Here is a 23,485-nt window from a genome sequence, read left to right as displayed (position 1 = left end):
ATGTCACTGGTTACACATTTACCAAACTCCTCCCCTCCCATCCCCATGCTTTTTAACATTTCCTAGTAGAGCCAGAAGATTGCCAGTGGGCTCACCTGCTTTATCCTCACCTGAGAGCTGGAAGGCCTCAAGGCCCATGTAGTGCCCAAGGGGTTGAGGAAGAGGCCTGAGAAAATAGATCAAGGTGGATTTATGGGGTGGGAAAATCCAGCCTGATTTCTGCCCCCATCCGATTCACTAAGAGAGCAGAATGGGTCACCGGAGCCATCCATTTGTCTCTAGTCCAGAGAGCTTTCCTCTCCATTTGCCCCATACCCTCTGCTCCCCACTAGTACAGATTGCTATTGCTCCTTTGGCAAAATCCTGGTGTTAAAATGTAGGTCTTCAGTTACTTTGGCACACTGCCAACGTTTTTGCTGAGGCATTCAAGTGAGAGAAATTCATAGTCCATCATGGCCAAGTTCACAGCCATAGGATTTAAAAATGGATAAATTTAATCTTTTCAGATGTTTAAACCTGAAATTTTACAGTGTTGTAACCGTGTGGTTCTGATTTGCTCCTTTGGCAAAATCCTGGTGTTAAAATGTAGGTCTTCAGTTATTTTGGCACACTGCCAATGTATTTGCTGAGGCATTCAAGTGAGAGAAAGGATATGTCAATTTTTAATAGTTCATATCTTGCCAAAAGCTGAACTGCATTTTTATGGGACAAAGAAAAAGTAAATGGCTAACCTGAAGGTGTTCTCTCTGTCAAATATCAATGGCTTTTTGACAAACAATAAGGTATACACATTCTTCAAAGAAAAAGTCCCAAGAATGGAAAATGTTAAGTTTTCTTAACATAAGGATCACTAACAGCTCTCCCTACCACTATAATATGGCTCTAATTCAACAGCAACCCTTTTCATTGCCCCTTTATTGACAATTGTTGAGATCACTATCTTTTCCATAAATTAGACTTTTAACCTCACAGACATCTTTAACTCTTCCTGCTCTCTTGCCCCTAAGTCTATCCAAATTGTCACTTTCTTACATATCATTTCTAATATCTGACCTTTCTTTTCTGTACTAAAGCTCTCATCCAAGCTTCATCTCTTGATTACTGCAACTTCATGACAACCAAATCTTTCTGTCTCATCATCAACCAATACAAACCGCAGCTGCTAAAATTACATATTACTGCCTATTGCTCTCTCTCTCTTTCAATCCATTAGTTCTTCCTATTCCATAATATCAAGTTCTAGCTTCATGTGCTAATCTTCAAGCACATTATTCTGCTCTATCACCCTTATCCATGTTCTTCCTACCACATATGCTCCTATTCTTTCTTCAGCACTCTCCTGATGCACGCAATGACCTGTCTGAACTGATCCTCCTTCAAATCCCTACCCAAAACCCACTTGTATTGTCATGCCACAAGTCTACCAACTAGCAGTCATTTCTCATTGTACAGTTGTTACACAGATTTGTGTATTTATTTAGTAAGTCCTTAGATAGCATGATGGGTTCTACAAAGTACCCTAAAATAGATGCCTGATGTCCCATAGACATCAGGGCTCACTCGTGCAAAGTGCTGAGTAGAGTCTGGTGCCCCGTGCCTGCCTGTACGTGCTGTTATTTCACTCAGTTGCCTACGAACAAGGAAAGACAACATAAGGAGGCACCTATTTCCACGGCCACCCCATTCAACCATGCTGACACACAACACACAAAAGCCTACATGGAGAGGTGAAAGTAAGAGGGTGTGCCCTAATGCTCAGCTCCAGCAAAAGCTAGATGCGCTGCAACAAAAGCCAGCATGGAGCTATTTACAGAGCTGGCAGGGACCTGGGTTGCACTAGGACAGTATCTGTACAAAACGTTAAGTTACTTTCATCCCCAGGTCACACAAAGCTTCCATAGGACTCAGTGGCCCCCATTGCCACTGCCTGGTGAGTCCTTACTTTGGAGGACGTAACTCAGGGCTATTCAACTTTGGAAGCCCCTGATACCACGATACTCACAGCACATGCTGAGGGCCACAACTTAAGTGTGGTTGATACACATGCAAATATACAGTATATGTAAATAGATGCAAATGGCTTCTTTCACACTGACAGGCACAAATACAAAGAGTAAGGCAAAACTACACAACACGCAGGCCCCATTTAAGTCAGATCTGCTGATATTCATAAAACGCAATAGTCACCTGATTTCTACCCACCACAGCCCTTTTAATGCGCAATGCCAGACCAGGAATGTAACCACTAAAGCGCGGATCAGCAGAAGACCATGATTCTGACTCCTGTTTTGTTTTGGCTCCCACCCCCGTGTGTTGAGTAGCCCTGACAGGACCAACGCTGAGCAGTGAGAGAGGGACACGGAACCATGGACCTGTGGGGCACCACGAGCCTGCCCAGTGTCACACGTGGGGGGCGGGGAGGCAGGTCCCCGCCTCGTGCCCCACAGCTACTGGGCGGGTACGTGGGGGGGGGGGGATGCACAGACCCGCCCCCAGGGTCCCGAATGGGGGGGGCACATGTCGCTGCAGGGAGCGGCCCGGGGGCCACCCAGCTCCTCCGCCCCCCGACTCCAGGTTTCCCCCGCACGCGCCCCGGCGTCTCTCACCCCCGCGGCCGGCCCGGGCCCCCCGCCCAGGTAGCGGCGCCGCAGACGCTCCACGGAGCCGCTCAGCGCCGAGCTCGCCATGAGCCGCGCCGCCGTCTCGCGCACATCGGCCGCCCGTCAGTTGGCCGCCGGCTGGGGCAGCACTGAGCATGCGCCGCGCCGCGCCGCGCCGCTCAGAGGCGCGACTGCTGACGCTCTTGCCCGTGGTGAGAAGCTAGACAGCGCGCCCAGCGGTTGCCAGGTCTCCCGGACCGGAAGGACCGAATGACGGTGTAACAAAATTGTGTCCTGTCCATCCGGTCCGGGGGAGTTGGCAACACTAGGTGGCAGCCGGGAAAAAGGAAGGGAGGGAGGGAGGGAGCTGTGCTGCTAGACATTGAGCCCAGGCGGGGTGAGCTGCCTGGAGCGGCTGCACAAATGTACGGGAAGAGGGTCGAGGGGCTTCCACCCCGTTGCAGGATGGAGCATCTCAGCACCCGCTTCCTTGGGTGAAATAGTTTATCCGCCCCCCCCTCCCCCCCCGTGATCCCGGGTCAGTTTACCTGTGTATACAGGTGCAGCTCATACATTTGTCTCCTTTGCCCTCCACGGTGCCTGCCTGCTCCCTGCTATCCACTGGAGATGGAGCTTACTTTTTAAAATGTTATTTGGGGTGTTCCCGATGCCTGGTCATTCACCTTCCATAATATTGGATGGCCTTGTGCTATATAATGGGTGTTTTAATAGCAATCATCATTTAAAAGAACTGCTGGTAGCTTCAGCAATCGCAGCTGTGTTTTAACAGTTGTAACAGTTTTTAATTCTAAATGTTTGTTCTTTTTTCATACACTAATTTATTACCTGGGATCATTGGACATCAAGACTGACTGAATTCTCAAACTGAAGTGAAATCTTAAATGTCCTTCAGTCTGATCACCCCAGCTAATACCCAAACTATAGATAGATAGCTAAGAATGTCTGTTGAGAAATAGAATAGTGATAGAAATGTAGCCGTGTTAGTGTTCATTTTTTTTTAAATTGTATCCTTTGGTATTTATGGTTGTGACTATTTTCTTCCACTATTTGATCTGAGGAAGTGGGTCTGGCCCACAAAAGCTCATCTTTAGTCTTTAAAGTGCTACATCAGTGGTCCCCAACGTTGCGTGGCTGCCGGGTGCCCGGGGCGGGGCCACCCACAAGCGGCGCACCCGGGGGCGGCACTGTGCATGTGCCGTGCACCCGGGGCAGGGGCCGGCAACGCACCCCGGGACAGCACCACGCATGGGCCGCGCGCCCGGGGCACCCACGAGCCCCAGGCCGGCACCGCACATGTGCCGCATAACCAGGGGAGGGGCCGCCCATGCGTCCCGGGCCTGGAGCCGGCACCATGCGTGTGCCGCACGCCTGGGGTGGGGCCAACCCAGATGTTCCAGCGGGTGCCCAGAAATCCCCCGGCGGGCGCCATGGCGCCCGCGGTGCTACATAGTCCTGTATTTTGTTAAGAAATAATGGTAGAAATGTAGCTGTGTTAGTCTGGTGCAGCTGAAACAAAAAACAGGACTGTGTAGCACTTTAAAGACTAACTAGATGGTTTAATAGGTGATGAGCTTTCATGGGCCAGACCCACTTCCTCAGATCAAATGGTGGAAGAAAACTGTCACAACCATATATACCAAAGGATACAATTAAAAAAAGTGAACACATATGAAAAGGACAAATCAAATTTCAGAACAGAAGGGGAATTGGGGGGGAGTGTGGGGAAATGGGGGGAGATAAATGTCTGTGAGCTAATGATATTAGAGGTGATAATTGGGGAAGCTATCTTTCTAATGGGTAAGATAATTAGCATCTTTATTCAAATTTGCCTGTAAAATGTGGAATTTAAGCATGAATGACAGTTCAGAGGATTCTCTTTGAAGTGAAGTCTTAAAAGGTCTTTGAAGCGGGATGCAGGTAATCAAGTCGTTGAGACAATGTCCTTTCTGGTTGAAGTGGCAAGAAACTGTTTTTTCTTTGTGATCCTGTCTGATATCTGTTTTGTGGACATTGATCCTTTGGCGAAGTGTCTGAGATGTTTGTCCAATGTACATAGCGGACGGACACTTTCAGCACATGATTGCATAAATTATATTTCTGGATGCACAGGAATGTGTGTTCTTGATCTTAGACAGGATCACAAAGAAAAAACAGTTTCTTGCCACTTCAACCAGAAAGGACATTGTCTCAACGACTTGATTACCTGCATCCTGCTTCAAAGACCTTTTAAGACTTCACATCAAAGAGAATCTTCTGAAATGTCATTCATGCTTAAATTCCACACTTTACATGCAAATTTGAATAAAGATGCTAATTCTTACCCATTACAAAGATAGCTTCCCCAATTATCACCTCTAATAATTCACAGCTCACAGACATTTACCTCCCTCCCCCCCCCCCCAATCTCTTTTCTGTTCTGAAATTTGATTTGTCCTTTTCATGTGTGTTTTTTTTTTAATTGTATCCTTTGGTATATATGGTTGTGACAATTTTCTTACACCATTTGATCTGAGGAAGTGGGTCTGGCCCATGAAAGCTCATCACCTATTAAACCATCTTGTTAGTCTTTAAAGTGCTACACAGTCCTGTTTTTTGTTTCTGTTGAGAAATAAGGTACCTTGCAAGACTGCTAGCATCTGCCATCTAGTGGAAGCATGCTCTGCAAGCATTGGAAGGCAGAGCAGAAGAAGGCTATTTCACTACTAAGTTTCAATCCCAGGCTTGAATGCTTGGTTTACAGTGGGAATTGAAATCAAACTTAGCCACATTAGGTCAATTTTATAAACAATGAGTCGACACCACCAAGATTTTCAGAGAGGTAGCCTAGTTAGTCTGTAACAGGAAAAAAAAACCTCTAAAACTGCCCCACAAGCGGTCTAGGAGCACCTTAAAGGCTAACAAAATATGTAGATGGTATAACCTTGTGGGTACAACCCACTTCTTTAGATGACAGCTGACCACCAAGACTGTTCTGTCAACCGTAAAAGGCCATTGAAGTCAATCTTGGTACTCCTGCTTTCCCCCACACTCAGTAACACTATATTTGCTCTTCTAAGGTTGACTTTATGATATTGAAGACTTGGGCTATGTCTACACTCGCGGCTTCTTGTGCAAGTATGGCCATTCTTGCGCAAGAATCTGCAGAGCATTTACACTGCCCACCCGCTCTTGCGCAAGGAAATTTACAGTACGGCGTGGTAAGAGGGTTTCTTGCGCACAAGCTACGCTCTTTAACAGGTGTAATTGTGTAGGAGCTCTTGCGCAAGAGGGCAGTGTGGACGCTCAGCAGGGATTTCTTGCACAAGAAAGCCTTATGGTTAAAATGGCCGTCGGAACTTTCTTGCGCAAGAGAGCATCCACACTGCCATGGGAGCTCTTGCACAAAAGCACAGCGCGCACATGGCAGTGTGAATGTTTTCTTACGCAAGACTTCTTGCACAAGAACCCTTGCACAAGATGTTCTTGCGCAAGAAGCCGTGAGTATAGACATATCCCCCGTGTGTTCTTTGCGTCTGGGAGGTGTGTCTCAGCTGTGACTGCTCTGGCCAGGACTTTCAATTCTGGTGCTCTCTAGGTGCACGCGAAGAGCCCTGGATAAAATTGAATTTCATTTCCTGTGGGGCCAGCTTGGCAAGCAGACCTCAGAGCAGGCAACACACCTCAGCAGTACAGCTGACCATGAATGCCCAGGGTTGCAAATGAGAACGACCATAGCACCTGCAGAAAATCCTGGAGCTCATTGCTATGTGGGAGAGGAATCCAATCTTACAGAACTACATACCAGGGGGGAAAAAAAAACCAGATATCTGTGCTAAGATCGTAAAGGGCATGAAGGAGAAAGGATACACAAGGGACACTGAGCAATGCCAGATGAAAATGAGCTCAGGCCGTCATATCAGAAGACAAAGGAGGCAAACAGCTGTCTGGATCATTGCCACAGTCATGCCACTTTTATAAGCAGCTGCATGTGATTCCAAGGGGAGACCCCAACCAGCATCCCAAGCCAGTCTCTGGATTCCTTGCAAAACACTCCACTGGCAGCATCAAGGAGGACAGCATAGATAAAAGATGAAATAAATGCAGTAGCAACCCCTGCTAACATGATAAATGAGAATTTCTCTTATTTTGCTAACTTTTTTATTGCCCTAAAATTCTGTATTAAGCCAAATTTATGTATCACCTCCCATGCACTGAACCATCCATAATTTTGGCATGGGCAGTAATTTCAGGAAACCTCCGGGCATGACAAGTGCAGTTATTTGGTTGTCATTTCATGGCATTAAGGGATTATAGTTAAAGGTCACCAGGGATCTTTCTTTAACTTTGTTGCAACAGGCCAATTTATCAAAATTGTTCACCACTTCCAATTAAGTTTTAGTGATAGAGGTTTCTCAGGTTCTTGTAAAGATGAGACCTCTTCATGCTGGCCGCCAAACAGCCCAAGATTCAGATGTGGAAGACCCAACTTCAAGCCCCTGCTTTGCCATTTGCTTACATCTTAGGTGAGTGCAGAGGTGAAAGTAAGCTGGTGCATGCAGGTGTGCCAACTGGGTAAGAAAGAGCTGACAGACTGGGGTGGTTGGCTGCAGAAGGTGGGGTGCACTACCAGTTGTATTCCCAGGGGCTCTCTTGGAGGCTACCATACTGAGCAGCAGACAGGTTAAAGGAGCTGGCTGGGGTTGTGCTGCTCTACTGGTCCAGGACTGTCCCAGCCTTATGCCCACCCCTTGGCACTACTTAGTGAGGGCAAACAACCCCTGCTGCCTGAGATTCATACTGGGACACTCATATCCTAGCACCCTCCACTCCCAAGCCAGAGGAATGCAGGCACACTGTGCTCTTTCCTCTCACTCCCTGACAGGAAGGGGAAAGCAAGCAGTGTCCAGGTACAAATTTCAGCCTTCCTCAGACACCCCAACCTTGATTCCTGTACCCCCCCATGCTCCCAGCCCTCTACCCTGACAACTGCCTCACACCCCCAACTCTTACTGTGCACCCCCCACAACATCCCTACTCAGGGTAGGGGGTCGGGTAAGGACTAGACGACTAGCAAATAAGCAAATGCTTATTGGATAGTTGACTGGTGGATTCTCCCACCCCACTCCACTGCCTTTATCAGTTAGAGGGGGTTACTTCAAAGCTTCAGTGCCACACAGCTGAGCCCGGGCACTGCTGCACGTGGAGTCCAAGGTCCCCAGCTGATCCCAGGCTCCAGCACGGCATTTCCGTGGAACCCAGGATCAGCTGGGGAGTCCCCAGCTGACCCCAGATTCTGGGGAAACATCACATGAAAACTGTGGTCAGCTGGGGAGTCCAACTGATCCCGGTTCCGATGAAATGCCGCTTGGAGCCCGGGATCAGCTGGGGAATCCCCCATAGACCCTGAGCTCCATGCTGTGCTGCTGCTTTGAAATGAACAAGAGTCCCTCTCACTGGATTCTTGTACATTTCAAAGCTGACACGCTGTGTGCAGCCCAGAGTCAGTGGGACTTCCGCCTGGCCCCACGCTGCACAGGAAGTTCTGCATTCCTTCTTTGAAATGTACAAGAGCCTCAGTAGGGGCTTTTGTACATTTCAGAGGAGGAATGCAGAAGTGCCTATTCACTAGTCGATGGAACTTCTATCAACTACTTGACTACTAAAATAACCGATATTTAACATCCTTAGCTTTGAGCCCCCACACCTTTCAGTCCCTGCCCTGATTAGGGATGTTAGCAAGTAGCTGCTCACATGATTAACCAATAACCTTGGACTTATCTGTTAATCTTAATGGTTACATGCACCTCCTCTTTGCTGCCTCTATCAGAGGCAGCATTGAGGGGGGGGAGAGGAGATGGGAGTTGGTGTCCATGGGGGGCCAGCTTTTAAGATGGCTCCCCCTTCATGCTGGCTCCAGGATCTGCCTCCCCCCACCACCAGAGACAGCAATACAGGGTGAGGGGAGCAGGTGGAAGCGGTGCTCTGGGGGAACTGGCCTAAGTGTCAGCCATCCTCCCCCGCCCCATGCCTCTGGAAGAGAAGTGGAAGCACATGGAGCTGCTTCCTCCCATTGTGAAGATCCAGGCTGTAAGGCTCCTCTACCCCCACAGTGAGAAACACCCTGCTCTGGGGCGGGGCACGGAAGGAGTGGGGAGGAGAGCAGAAGAGGAGGAAGGCCTCAAGCCCACCTGCAATACAGTTGCAGACCACTAGTAATCCACAGACCATATTTTGAGAATATGTTCTATAGTGTTCTAGAGTCAAGGATGGCAACTTATTTGCAGCTGAATGTCCTTAAGAATGGTAAGGAAAATGAGTTGCCAACTCTTTATTTTTCAATGCATCCATGGGAATAAGACTAAATAGTTCTCACACAGAGCTACTTTAGTTTGGAAGCATGATGGCTAATTCTGTATTCCAAATACAGATACATCTGTGTTGGAAATCAAAACAGATTATTCATGTACTATTCCTTGTACAAACCAAAGTGAAGAAAAGACAATTGCTTTAACAAGACTAGGATTTAATTTTAAATTTTTCATATTTTAAAACAAATATCGGGATAACATATGCCAGTGTTTGAACTTTTATTTCACAACATGCAAAGTCAATTAACACATAAAAAAGTACTCTATAAGTTGTAATTTTACATTTATACATCAGAAATGTCAATTTAAAAAAAGCTGAACATAATTAGTCTACAACAGCTCACCTTTGATTTATACTGTTAGTGCACATATCTGTAAAATCACTATTGTGATGTTATATTTGCCCACAGTCTGTGATGACAATGCTTCTGCTCACCAACCCTTGGGGAGAACCAAAAGATTCAATTTTTTTTACAACATCCATGCCATCCGTCACAAACCCAAATACCACATGTTTGAAGTCCAGGTGTTCTGCTTTTTTAAGTGTGATAAAAAACTGAGAAGTATTGGTGTCTCGGCCACGATTTGCCATCGACAGTAATCCAGGACCAGTATGTTTCACTTCAAAGTTCTCATCTTCAAATACATCTCCATAAATGGACTGTCCACCTGTTCCATCCTGCCTAGTGATATCTCCTCCCTGAAAGTATTAATTTATAGAATTAACTCATTATAAGCCTATAATTATCTACAAAGTAGGAAACTTGTATGTTTTCCGGTAAGAAAAAACGAATTAGAAAAATGTTAAGAGCCCATATGTCTGGATATTGACAAAGACAGACAGAATGGTCTCATTCTAGCCTTAACATACAGATGATCATCATAAGCCAACAGAAAACTAAAAACGTAAGCACTCGTGGCAAGGTTTATTATGTGCTAATTTATGACCTGTGAAAGCTACAGAATCCTCTATGCTTGTGAATTACTGGTGTCCTGTTTTCTAGACAAATCTACTTGAATGTGACATGTCAGCACTTTACTAAATTGGGCAGATAAGTTTTTTGGGTTTGTCACAGGGACATCTAGAAAAATTAACTCGTGAATTTGAAGTGAATTAACCGCACCAAATCCCTGTGTGGGCACTACTATTTGAAATTCAAGTGGCCTTAAAGTAAATTAAAGCCAAATTAAGACCACTTAAAACCAAAAGAGAATGTTCATATTAGGGTTTAACAGGATTTCACTAATACACTTCAAATTCACAATTTTAATCATTTTGGGCTAACTTTCCTGGCTGGCTATGTAGACAAGCCCTTTATTTTAAGCCATGTGTTAACAAGCAAAGAGAAATTAAATATTAACCACTAAGGGCACTCTGCAGCTACTATAAGTCACTAACGCCCTTCAGATTAGTCCACTATTTTTTCTAGTCCACAGCTATACTAGCCTGGGCCAGTTAATAAGGTAAACAACCAAATGGATTATTGCTAGCATTATGGAGGATACTGACTGAGATTACTACATACAGGAATAAAACCAAAGTGAAGTGAAGTCCAATAATAACAACTGTAAATTGGCAAATGGGAGGTCCATATGCCAATACAATAGGATTGGATGATAATTGAATTCTAGTGTTACAGAAAGGTAGCCTCTTTACCTGACAGTTTAGGTTCTCAGTCTGAGTACTGAAATAACTGTACTAATATCAGCACCATATTGGCTGGACACTCAGATATAAACAGTTCTCAGGCTACTGTCATTATTTGGCATAGATTAAATCTACAGAAGTTAGTGCATCAAGTCTGCACAGATGAGAAAAAAGTGTGCAAGTCAGTTTGAGAAAAGGTATTCGGCCTACCGAATCTGTGTTACTTGTGATGCACACTGAGCCAGAAAGAACACAGCCTGATTTTCAGATGCAGGTTAAATTTTAAGACCTAACCTTTTGAAAAAAGAATTACTTGTAAATGAATACGTTTAAAATGGAAATCATTGAGGTACTGTAAGAGGAATTGTACAACTTTTTAAAATAAAAATCAATTTTCAAACAAGAAGTACACTTTTAAACTAATGAGTAAAATATTGTCCACTGAATCAAAATCTTCGTGTATGTCTAAATTACATGCCTCTGCCGACAGAGGCATGTAAAATAGGCTACCCCACATAGTCAATGAAGTGGGAATCTAAATATCCCTAGCTTCATTTAAATAAAAATGGCCACCACGCTGTGGTACGCAAGTCAAGACACAGATCGGTCAACAAGGGAAGCCTTTGTCAACTATTCCCTTATGCCTCGTTATTTAAATCCCCGCTTCACTGACTATGTCAGGTAGCCTATTTTACATGCCTCTGTAGGCAAAGGCATGTAATCTAGACATACCCCTTGGTAAAATCCTCGCTCCACATAACAAATGGTTTTAGCTCTAAGAAATGAAAACAGATTTTATTTTAAGAAAAATCTTCAGCTTGCACTTACCTGACAAACAAAGTCAGGAACTATTCTGTGAAATGTGGAATTCTTGAATCCAAATCCTTTCTCCCCTGTGCACAGGGCCCTGAAATTTTCAGCTGTTCGAGGAACAATATTTGAAAATAGTTCCATGGTTATGTGTCCTAAAGGTTCATCATCAGCAGAAACCTCAAAATACACTACAGGATTGGTTTTCTTTGACAGTTCTGCTGCCAGGGATACATGTGCCCTCTGAAGTTCTGACAAATGTTGTTGGCATTCTTCAAATCTCCTCTTGAAGGAATCAGCCATTTCTTGGCTTTTAAAGCGAACTGCAAGCTGTTCTACTTTTGCATCTCCATCTGCAATGTAATTCCCAGAACAGATTATTCATAGCCTACTCTATCAGTTTAAGTTTTGTCATACAAATTAGGAAAAAAGTCAGGTGTTTAAGTAACCTACAGAAAACACTATCTTCTCAAACTCACCAGCATAATCTGTGGCTGTCCACACTAAAGCATTGTTCGAGGTATTCAAGGGCTTTAAATTCATTGTTTTTGTGATTACATGATTTGCACACACTTTGAGAACTTGGTCCCTTCTCATTAAAATTCTGTAATATTTCTTCTGTGTATGGAAGAGAATCTTCATCTCTCCAACTCCACGCTCCTTCCACTGATTGACTTCTCTGTCCCATCGATAGAGTTTTGCCCTTTCTTTGAAGAGAATTTCTTCATCCTCTTCTCCAGATTTAACCTCCACCTAGAAAGCAGCAAAGACAGCATATTAATGCATTTCCTAGACAGATACTGTCACCAGTAATCTACTCATACATTAGATATAATGGGTAAGAGCTTTCTAGTACACTGATTTTACTCTCCTACCCCTGCTTTTAAAAATTTCCTCAAACATACTTTCTATTTAAAATTTTGCATAAACTGGTCTGTAGCCAGAACAGATGTATTCCACACTTTGTGGTAAGATGAACAAGTTGTTTGAGATAAACCTCACCTGCTCAAATATTTCATAATTAGAAAGTTAACTTTTTATAAAGTCATCTCAAATACTGCTTGGACTAGAAAATTTAAATTTGCACTAGAAGTCCTTGACATGTCCTGGGGCATATTTTCTAGCAAAGGAGATTCCAAGCTCTCAGTGGACAGATGCTGCTCCCTGGCAGCAGCCTTTGCCCATGGCGAGGCTGGGCCTCCACGGACAGAGGTTGCTTTGTGGCAGCCTCCCCTGCATTGCTGCTTCTGACAGAGGCAACAGCGGGGGGAGGTGGCAGGGTACAGCCGGGGGGGAGGAACGGACTTTTAAGATGGCTCCCCCCAGCACCAGCTCCTGCATGCCTCCCCACTTGCCTCTGCAGGAGGCAGCAAGGGGAGGCAGGAAGGTCTGCAGAGCCAGCACGCATAGGGAGCCTGCTTGAAAGCTACCTCCCCACATGTATCGGCTTCTGCCTGCCCATATCACCCTCTACGCTGCTGTCTGAGGCAACAAGGTGGGCGAGGAGAAGGAGGAGCAAGGAGAGTGTAGGCGGATTTGGTGCTCATGGAGAGCTGGCTTTTAAGACAGCTCCTCACAGGCACCGGCCCTCCACTCCCACCCCCACCCCCACTCCTCCCTTGCTGCCACTAAGAGGCAGCCGGGGGCGGGAGTGTAGTTGACAAGATTAACCGAGGCTTATTGGTAATCATGTAGTCATCTACACGAGGACATCCCTACTTAAAAGGGTTACTGGTAATATTGTGCACTTTCGCACACAGACTAAAGGTCCCTAGTAGCAGTGAAACTGTACAGGCTTCAAGATAAAATTAAAGTAATTACAGAAGCTTTAAAAAAATATGCCTAAGGCAGCTTCTTCATACAATGTTGCCAATTTAATAGCATTATCAGAGTCATGTTTTCCATCCCATTCTAAGCCAGGTAGATTCCCTAAAAATGACTAGCCCTGATAGTATCTATTTTTCCCTCTGGTTCAGGATCCACTTTGTCCATCTGGGGCCTCAGGAAAACAAAACAATATTTTTAGAAAAAGCAGATGTTTTCAGCCAACCTGAATGAAATGCAAAGCCTGCTAAAGAGGGGTTTAATTTAGACCTGTAAACTACTTCAGTTTTACTAATCAAATGTGTTAGTTTCACAGACATAGTTTAAAGAGATTCTGATAGAACAAGTATCACCAAAGACATCTTACCTCTGGTAAGGACACTATAGGTTCAAAGTGAATATCATCACTATGTACAACTTCTTCATCACTACCATCATCTTCATCTCCTTTACTGGCTGTCTGTACTCCAAATACAGTTGCTCCAGTATCTGCCCATTTGAAGTTTTTATCTAGTTATGAAGAGTTTAAAGTTTCAGACATATTTCCAATTACTCCTATACACACACACACACGTATAGTACAGTTTAATTTTCATAAACTATGCCATTTCTAGAGAAGACATTTAGTTTACAAGTGTTCTGTCATTCACATTTTAGTACCTTATGAACTAGCAGATTTAATGCACATAACATTTGATATCAAGTTGTATCAAAAGAAATTCGAATGTGAATTTATTACCAAAAGCATTTGCATCTTACCTTTAGAACCAAAAGCAAAATCCCCAGAATTTGAAGCTAGATCTGCAAATGACAGGCCAGAAGTAGTGCCAAATCCAAATGCGATTGTTTTGCTTCCTATTCACAATGAAAGTAAAGTGAAAGGGAAACCTTGAGGGAAAGAAACTGGCAAGGATGACTTTCACCACAGCACTTTATAACTGTACCTAATACCAAGATGCAGAAAGTGGCTGATACAACTATGAATCTAGGGATTACAGCATACTATCTCCCCCTCCTTTCCATATGAAGGCCAATGTATTGGGATGCTCCAAAGTGACTAACAGCACCTTAAACATTTACCCCAGTAAAATATAAATATAGATAGATAGATTCTTTTGGGCCCCCTATAAGAACATTTAAGTGACAAATTACCTCTTTGCAAAACTGCAGAATCTTACTAATTTTGCCACACTCCCTATTTTGTACACAATGTACAGTTAATGGATATTTAATAGCAGCATACTGTAGTATGGTCTCATAATACTAGAATTACCTTTGATGCACATGGTCATTTTTCATTTATTCTTTTGATCAGTACAATGATTACATAGCTAAGCAGAATTAGTAGCATTCTAAATCAATCTTGGTTACCTATAGTCACAGTTATCTGTAGAAGTCAGTCCCAAAAAAACACTACCTTGGTTTGCGCAATCTGTTAAATTTGGATCATTTTCTTTTTTAGTTGACAAATCAACAGGTTTTTCATCAGTTCCTGACAAAGTCTGGGATGAGTGCAGGGATTCTGTAGTTGAATCTGGTTCTTCACATTTACTGGTTGATGGAACAGACAATTCAGTCTCATCAGTACGGACTACATCAGTTGAACTTGTAACTTCATTTTCCACAGACTCCTAAAAAGAAAATATCTGTGATTCCAATAAATGCTTTAAAAGAGCTAAAGAAATACCAGAATACCTAGAAATCATCTGCTTAAATACTTTCAAAAGCTGTCAGAACAGCAGCATTAGAAATTAAATGCCACTACCCCCCACAACTCCCAAAAGAACAGGAGCACTGCAGAAAGATGGGAGTATTGGAAAACTATTTAAAAGTTACCACACATTTTGAAAGGTAAAGCAACTTTAGCTCTTATCAATTTCAATGGGATTTGTGGGTAATCAATATGTTTTAAAAAAGCCAGGGCATAAATGCTCATGGAATTCGAAGAAAGAGGAGCACAGAACACAAGTTGCAACCCAACATCCCTGTCAGTTATAAAAAAATTTTCCTAGTGGAAAAGTTTTTGGGATTCAGAGCCCTTTCCTTTGGGTCTGTAACAAATACACCAATATAGCAGTATCAAAAATTAGTAGCCAAAGTGCCTGAGTAAGCAGGCTAATAGATTACAGACTTCAGAATATTTCAGAAGGAATTATTTTGTAAATATAATGAAGTTATCACTTAATACTACTGAAATGTTATTCTCCCATTATCTTAATATATTAAGATAATGTACACTATACTAATATTTTGATTAACTTGGAAAAGTATCCTTATGTTCACATTCTTCTTAAAAAACACTTTCAGAAAAAGTAATGCTCTAAATCTTACAAATCAACCAAATCTTCAGTTCTATAAAATGTCAACTACACTGAGCTCATAGGGAGTTTGAAGATTAGTAAATGGTAAAGAACTTTGAAAATATGAAGAGTTGGAGTGCTAAAGAAATTCCATTGTATTTAATTAATATTAATTAATTTATATATAGATATATTTTATCTCATTGTGCACAAATTTTTAAATTCTGAAATTTAAACTTTTTAAAAAATGGTCTCTGAACAGCTTCAAACATTTTGTCTGAGATTAGAGTTGTTTGCTTTTTTTTTTTTTTTTTTTTTAAAAGGAAAAAATCTGAGGATTACCAACACATTGAGACTCAAACCGAAAAGGAAAATGTTTCATAAATGGTCCCAAAGTTTTAGATGTCTCTACAATAGATTCAATTGGCATCCGAGTGAGATTACTCCAATACAGAAGAAGCGATTTGACTCTTACTACTTGATGTACACCCGATATTTGATTTTAAAAAGCTAAGATTGCTTCAATAACTGTACAGGATATTCATGATGCTAGTTCAGAATTAAGAGTTAATGTAGCTAAAATGAATTTGAAAAGTCATGCTTTGAATTTTAGTTCATACTTTGGCTTCTTGAACTTTTTTAATTTCTGTCTGAAAGTCTTCCAAGTTGTCATTTTCCTCATCAGTATCACTGCCAACACCACAGAAAAATGTAGAAGGAAGCTTTAGAGTTTCTGCTTTAGCCTTCTCTTCAGGAGTTGGTTTCTTTTCCCAGACAATAACACACTCCCTCTCATTCTCTGGTTCATTTTCTTCCATGATTCCTAGAGATACAGCACATCAGAAATTACTGAAAAGTAGCAAACAGAGAAGAGTTCTGAAGCAAAATTTCTAGGATAGAGTATGAATAATTGGTCAATTCCTACTTCAAGTAGCCCAGAAAGGAGGTTTGGACAAAGTTTTAGCTTCTACACCAGTGCTATAATTGTGCCCAATTTTAGTTTGCTCTCCTAGACTTTGTACTTTTTATTATATTTGGAAGCAAAGTTTACATTGTATATAACAGGGGTGGCCAACCTGTGGCTCTGGAGCCACCTGTGGCTCTTGACGTCAATATGCGGCTCCTTGCTCAGGCACCAACTCCAGGGCTGCAGCTACAGGTGCCAACTTTCCAGTGCTCAACATCCTCCTCCAAGCGTATTGCACCTTTGCTCATTCTCTCTCCCACAGAGCCTCCTGAATGCCATGAAACAGCTGATTGTAATGGGTTGGAGGCTTGGGGAAAGAAGAGGAGGCGCTGATCGGTGGGGTTGCTGATGGGCAAAAGATGCTGGAGATGGGAGGAGGCGGCACCTGATGGGGACTGCTCACAAATTACTGTAGCTCTTTGGCAATGTACATTGGTAAACTGAGGCTCCTTCTCAGGCTTAGGCTGACCACAGCTGGTATATATCTATTACCCTCCATAAAGGTGCAACACTGATAGAATACAAGGTATAGCAGCTTTTAAGATAAGATTATTCTAAATATTTAGATATGAAAAAGCAGAGTTTGAAATTTTAAGTTAAGCATCAGTTTTAGGGTTATACTTATAGAAATGTAGCCGTGTTAGTCTGGGGTAGTTGAAGCAAAATGCAGGACAATGTAGCACTTTAAAGACTAACAAGATGGTTTATTAGATTATGAGCTTTCGTGGGCCAGACCCATTTGAAGGGTTATACTTCAAATCAAAAAGTGTAGCTGAAATTCCCCCCTCCCCTCCAAGTTTTTATTTACCTTGCATGGGACCTTCTGATGTTTTATGCTCTTTGGGATCATCAGGATATAACTTTCCATTAAGTTTCTTAACAGCCATTTCATAGTCTTCATCTTAAAGATACAGAATTTAAGAGCGAGTCAGTGATTTTACACCACATACCTTTGGAAAACATCAATTCCAACTACCCCATCCAGATTTGCAGGTCACTCATGTTAGTGACTATGTAGCTCATGATTCCTGCTAGCTTCTAATTTGAGAGAACACAGCCAAACAGGAAAACATTAACTTAAGTATTTCGTATGATGTGTATATTTGTTGATATACTTAAATATTGCAACACTCTCAATATAGACCATGCTGATTCTTAGGATTCATGATGTCCAAAATAATTTCATATCAAGTAGTTCCACAGCAGGATTAAGAACAAATTTACGCATGAACAGCTATTAATTAGCAACTGGATAAGGAAGCAAAGGAAATGGATATTTAAACATTTTAATTTATAAACATGCTACAAAGTCTTTAAGTATTTATTTTTCAGGGCAAACTTTTGCTACGTTAGACCAGAATACTCTAGAGCAGCCAGACAAACTGAAACACTGAACAGCCTAACATTAGGATTTTAAAAAATATTTATAAAATTCCACTATTTTAAGAGATTTTAGAGGACCCTCTTCTGTTTTCCACACCATTTTAAAAAAGTTCTAGGATACGTATATTCATAATTTCACGTTTTCCCAGAATTGCCTCCCAAATGTAATGAGGGTGTGTGACAGGGCGCTTGCCCTGCACTGGCCCTTTAATGGCAAACCCCAGCCCAGAGCAGGGCATGGGAGTTTAGCCCCAGTTGAGGCCGTGTTAGCTGATTAGGGCCCAGCTCGGAGCTATACAAGAGGATGGGCTGCTGCTCCGGGGTAAGAGCAGTGAGAGCCTGGCTACTGGGGGAGTAGGAGGCTCCCTGGAGTTAAGGCAGTGCTGGGGAGGCAAGGCAGGGCATGGGGATCTCTGGTCAAGCAAGCTCCCAGACTGCAGGGCCTGAAGCACGGCCCACTGAAGAAACAACCACCCCTGGAAGGGGGGCTCAGAGACTGATGAGGGCACTGCCGGAGGGCAGTGTCCTGAAGAGGACACCGTGGCCTGGAGGGAAGAGGGGAGACACCACCTGAGGGAAGGCACCAATTCCCAAGACAGATGACTGGTGGTGCTGTGCTGGTGAGTGAGCCCCCTCACAGGGTGGCAGAAAAAAAAAAAAAAAAAAGCAAAACACGTCATCTGTGGTTTCATTTCTAGTCTACCCTGTCTTGATGCTTCTGGCATAGGGATGTTAAATTGCGATTGATCATATATTCGAGTAGTCAACAGAATTTCCATGGACTACTTGGTAAGACAATGGGGAAGGGCGTGCTCGCTACCTTCCCTGTGGCTCTGCAGTTTAAATGTAGCAGGAGCCGGGTGTTCAACAGCCTGACTCTTACTACAGTTAAACTGCAGAGCCGCAGTAGGGTTAGCTCCAGGGGCTGGCACAAGCTCTTACTACATTTAAAAGGCAGAGCTGCAGCATCCCAGGACCGGCGTAAACCGGGACTGCTTAGTCCTAGCTTGTGACGGCCCCGGAATCTAATCCCACTGAGCCTCTGCCTTTTAAATATAGTAAGAGCTGCCTGGCTTTTAAAGCTGACTTTTAAAGGCAGAGCCACAGCAGTTGGGGACCCAGCACTAGTGGGGACTGATTCAGTCCCTGCTAGCACCAGGTCCCCCACTGCACCTCTGCCTCCCCTCCATCCCCCCTCCTCCATCCCACAGAGATGATGCTGGGGGGAACAGGTGTTTAAGCCAGCTCCCCCCAGCACCAGCTCCTGCTCCCCCAATTCCTAGAGAGGCAGCTGGGGGGGGGGGGGGGGAGAGAGAAGAAATGCGAGTAGTCGACTCAATTACCCAATAAGCTTAGGCTTATTAGGTAATCGACTACTCTTTTACATCCCTATTCTGGTGTTAGACCCTTGAGGTCCTGAACATACTATACTGAATCTGCTTTTTATGGTCCCAAGAGTTAGCATAATTGTTATAAGCCATATATGGCTGAGCTTTACTATAGTTATGGAAAAATCTCTTAGGGTATGTCTACACTACTCTCCTAGTTCGAACTAGGAGGGTAATGTAGGCATACCGCACTTGCAAATGAAGCCCGGGATTTGAATTTCCCGGGCTTCATTTGCATAAACTGGGCGCCGCCATTTTCAAATCCCTGCTCGTTCGAACCCCGTGCCATGCGGCTACACGCGGCACGAACTAGGTGGTTTGGACTAGGCTTCCTAGTCCGAACTACCGTTACTCCTCATTCCACGAGGAGTAACGGTAGTTCGGACTAGGAAGCCTAGTCCGAACTACCTAGTTCGTGCCGCGTGTAGCCGCGTGGCACGGGGTTCGAACGAGCAGGGATTTAAAAATGGCGGCGCCCAGTTTATGCAAATGAAGCCCGGGAAATTCAAATCCCGGGCTTCATTTGCAAGTGCGGTATGCCTACATAGTTCGAACTAGCGGGGTAGTGTAGACATACCCTTACACAATCTCTGGCCACAAGAGACCAGAGCATTGGGTCTTCAGAATAGAGGTAATGCTTCCTCAGATCATAAAGATACACCACCTGCTCTTTTGCCTCCAGTAAATTTTTATTGGTCAGGGCTCAAGAATATTACTATTACTCCACTGTAAATCCAAAATGGATCAACAAATTTTTAGCCCCTTACCATCGTCCTCTTCACTTAAGTAGCCAGGCTTATTCTTGTAACAGAAGAATGTTGAAGGCAGTTTGAGAGAATCAGCAAGAGCTCTTTGTCCAGGGGTAGGTGTTAGCTCAAAGACAATGAGTACATCATCAGAGGGAAGTTCTGCATCAGCTTCTTTCTTCCTCCCAACTGTTACAATATCAAAGATTAACAGGATCAAAATGAAGACACTTGAGAACAAATCCGAAAAACTCTACATCTGAAGTCATTCTGAAGACAATATTAGACCACACATGTGAACTACAAATATAGAGAGAGAGCCACAAGAAACTAAGCATCAAAATGACGGAATACCAAGAAAGGGATTTAGTGTGAAGGAATGTCCTTCCAACATTAAAATGCACTAGTAAATACTTAGGTGTCACACCATGCTTTACATTAGGCATAAAACATTCTTCAGTCTTTGCAGCCCTTGTTGATTTTCATCATACAAGTTAAGTTAGATCCAACTGCTGCATGCATTTCTTTTTTAAATTTACTATGGGGCTGTGGTCCCTGCTCGCCAAACTCCGTCTGTGGCAGCTGAAACAGGGCCTCTCTTCCTACCCATGCCTCAGCAGGAGAGGGGCTGCCACTGTCCCTTCCTGTGGCCAGATGAGGGCTGGGCCTCGATAGGGCAGGGTGTGTAGCTGGGCGGGAGGGTGCAGGGAGTCTGGCTAACCCAGGAGAGGAGGGAGCCAGTGCCTAGGGAGTGCACGTGGATTGCTAAAGCCAAGCAACAGTTGCACCTGGACAGGCGAAGGAGTAGACAGCATCTGCTGGGGGAGGGGGAGGGGGGGGGGAGGGGGAGGGGGAGGCGGGAGGAGATGTCAGGTTTCCCTTCTCCATGGGGGGCTCCATCTCCTGCCTTCAGCAGGTTCCTTCTGGGAGACAGGACTGGCTCCATCTAGGGGCAGTGAATGCAGGTTGCCTTGGGCTGTGGAGACTCCTTGCTGAGAGAAAACTTTCCCTTTTGGCCTCCATCAACCAGCACTCTGATTTCCACCCCACGCATGGTGGCTGCTTGCTATCCTGTCTCTTCAATGCCCTCCACGCCCCCATGCTAACCACAGCCAGGCCCAGCGAAGAGCAGCAGGAGAGAGAGCAGCGCTCAAGGACAAAAGCCAAGAGTCTTGGTGTGTGTGGCTGGGTTGGCTGAGGAGCTCTCGTTGGGGCCCTACTTAACTTCAAAGGCTAACCTTGTAGCACCCTCCCCCTAGGGACAGCCGGAGGGTCCTGGTGGCTCACCTCCCACTCCCCCAGGAAGCTAGTGCTGTCACACTAACCTTGCAGGGGGTGGGGGAGAGGACGACAAGGCTGGAGCTCCAGACAGGTGAAGCAGGTAGCAGCCTGAGGCAGGTGGTGGCAGCAGTTCCTGCTGGGTCATGGAGTGGTGGGGCCCTGGACCCAGAAGTATAAGTGGGTCCAGAGACAGCTTCCTGCAGGGGATCTGGGGACCAGAGGGGAGCCTAGGGTTCACCCGAGGGGCTGGGGTGGGGGGACACCAAGCCATGGCGGCTGCTTCCCCTTCTGAGTGTGCAGAGGCTTGGGGAGGTGACGTGATTACATCACTGTGATCCCACAGGAAAGTTTCTTATAAAGCAATTTAAATAGTAAAGTTTGGATATTTTTGGCATCCAAATTACTATGAATTTGAACAGAACATGATTTTGTTACAATTCACTTTAGAAAATACAGAGGCAGAGAACTAGGGATGTAAAATCCCATTTAATTAGTTAACTGGTTAAATATTATGTTTAGCAGGTTCACCAATTAAACCAGGGTGGGCGTGGGCAGGCTAGAGTGGCCTAGAACCACCAAATTAAGCAATATAGTTTCCTCTTACCATAACAAACTAAGTAGAGTTTAGTTGTGCCAGGAAAATGGGATGTTCCCAAAATGGATTGCTTTTCATAAAACCATAGACACACAGAATCATGAGGCAGGTGAAAGGAGTTAGCTGGGAGCATGCCCTCCCCACTCTGGGACTGCTCCAGTCCCAAGCCTCCCACTCCTCAAGTGCCCTTTAGGGAGGAATAAAACTCTCCTCTACCTCTCCCCCGTACCTTTGGGAACATTACTGGCTGTTTGCCTTCATCAGGGAGTGAAGGGAAAGTTCAATTTGATCCATTATTCACTCTGGCTGGGGAGTGCAAGTGGCAGATGAACCAGGACCTCCCCCAGCCATGTCCATTGGAGGTGCAATGGCTATGGAGAGTTGCTTCTCACCTGGCCCCAAGCTGCTATGGTAAGAGGGCAGAGGTAGTCTTCTCTCCCTAGGGCTGCCTTCACTGAACCCCTCATCCCCAGCCCAGAACAATGATTTAAATCAGTGGTCCCCAACCTTTCAAGGTTGTCGGGCGCCAGGGGGCGTGGCCGTCCCCCCGCCCAGCGCCGGGCGCCAGGGGGCGTGGCCGTCCCCCCGCCCAGCGCCAGGCGCCCGGGGTCCCCCCCCGCCCAGCACCGCGCACCCGGGGCCGGCGCTCCCCCCGCCATGCGCCCGGTGCCAGGCCAGCCCCGAGCACCTGGCGGGCGCATGGAAATGCCCCCGCGGGCACCATGGCGCCCGCGGGCACCATGGCGCCCGCGGGCACCATGGCGCCCGCGGGCACCATGTTGGGGACCATGGATTTAAATGAAGAAACAACAAAATTTAAGGACCTGAGAAACCCCGGTTAAAATAGTTTGTAAATCAAGCCCCATCAGTACATTAAAACAATGTCAAATTAATAGATTTTTAGCATAATGCATGAGCCAAACTTCATTGGACTTCAAAAAATCTATTTAAACTTAAAACCAAAACACACATCTGACAGCCAGCAAAAGTTTGATTAAAAACACTTCTTTGGTCTCAAAAATCACAATTACATCTCTTCAGGCTTTTAGAATCATACAGAGATAAATACACCTCAATCCTGAATTGGAACTCTTCCTTCCACCATACTATTAGCACTAATTTAACAGCATCAGATCCAAGTGCTAAAAATATCCTACTTTTTAGTTCATGCTTCCAAGGGTGTCCCTAATCTGCAAGCATTTCCCCAGAGGCTTTCCCCGCCACTACCATAGCAGCGGGCGAATGGTTCCTGGGAATGGCGTGGGGCGCGAAGCCACGTGCGCTCCTGGAAGTGGGACACTGGCTAAGCATCCCACCCCCTTCATGCCCAGATCCCACAGCGAACTTTCTAACCTGGCAAATTCTTTAATCTGGCATACACTGTTTCCCAGGGTTGACGGATTAAAGAAGTTCAAGTTTATTGCTTCACAGAGTTTCATACTTGGCATGTAAGGTTACTCTAAGCAAGCCCACTTCAGGATGTTGCAATGGAAATAGTCCGTCATCTCGTTAAAAGTACGGTTTCTTGTTTGGTATATATAACCTTAGAGGTATGTCCTCTAGAACAAAGCTGAG

At 44.7% G+C, this 23,485-nt stretch overlaps 2 protein-coding genes across 7 annotated transcripts in view; both read right to left on the bottom strand.

The window, feature by feature from the left end:
- The window catches only part of CCDC138 (coiled-coil domain containing 138), a 52,362-nt gene extending 49,590 nt beyond the window's left edge, over window positions 1–2,772 (bottom strand). For 2 of the 5 annotated variants that reach the window (XM_075918014.2, XM_089775404.1), the window contains exon 1: window positions 2,607–2,772. In XM_075918014.2, coding sequence (XP_075774129.2) covers window positions 2,607–2,757 — 151 coding nt within the window. In that variant the 5' untranslated portion in view covers window positions 2,758–2,772. The remainder of the gene's footprint in view (window positions 1–2,606) is intronic. The other 3 variants (XM_075918023.2, XM_089775407.1, XM_089775406.1) reach the window with 3 other exon arrangements.
- Window positions 2,773–9,106: 6,334 nt separating this feature from the next.
- Window positions 9,107–23,485, bottom strand: part of LOC102450376 (RANBP2 like and GRIP domain containing 4) — a 67,443-nt gene continuing 53,064 nt past the window's right edge. The window contains exons 22-30 of one of the 2 annotated variants that reach the window (XM_089775403.1): window positions 20,056–20,223; window positions 17,326–17,418; window positions 16,171–16,373; window positions 14,668–14,881; window positions 14,010–14,105; window positions 13,618–13,760; window positions 11,906–12,179; window positions 11,445–11,779; window positions 9,107–9,668 (exon numbers count right to left, since the gene is read on the bottom strand). In XM_089775403.1, coding sequence (XP_089631529.1) covers window positions 9,363–9,668; window positions 11,445–11,779; window positions 11,906–12,179; window positions 13,618–13,760; window positions 14,010–14,105; window positions 14,668–14,881; window positions 16,171–16,373; window positions 17,326–17,418; window positions 20,056–20,223 — 1,832 coding nt within the window. In that variant the 3' untranslated portion in view covers window positions 9,107–9,362. The remainder of the gene's footprint in view (window positions 9,669–11,444; window positions 11,780–11,905; window positions 12,180–13,617; window positions 13,761–14,009; window positions 14,106–14,667; window positions 14,882–16,170; window positions 16,374–17,325; window positions 17,419–20,055; window positions 20,224–23,485) is intronic. The other variant, XM_075917913.2, reaches the window with a different exon arrangement.

This window comes from Pelodiscus sinensis, chromosome 1 (genome assembly GCF_052426305.1).
Source record: "Pelodiscus sinensis isolate ZL-2025 chromosome 1, ASM5242630v1, whole genome shotgun sequence".
In the NCBI taxonomy this organism is placed as follows: Eukaryota; Metazoa; Chordata; order Testudines; family Trionychidae; genus Pelodiscus; species Pelodiscus sinensis.
This window is presented reverse-complemented; position numbering and strand designations above follow the sequence as displayed.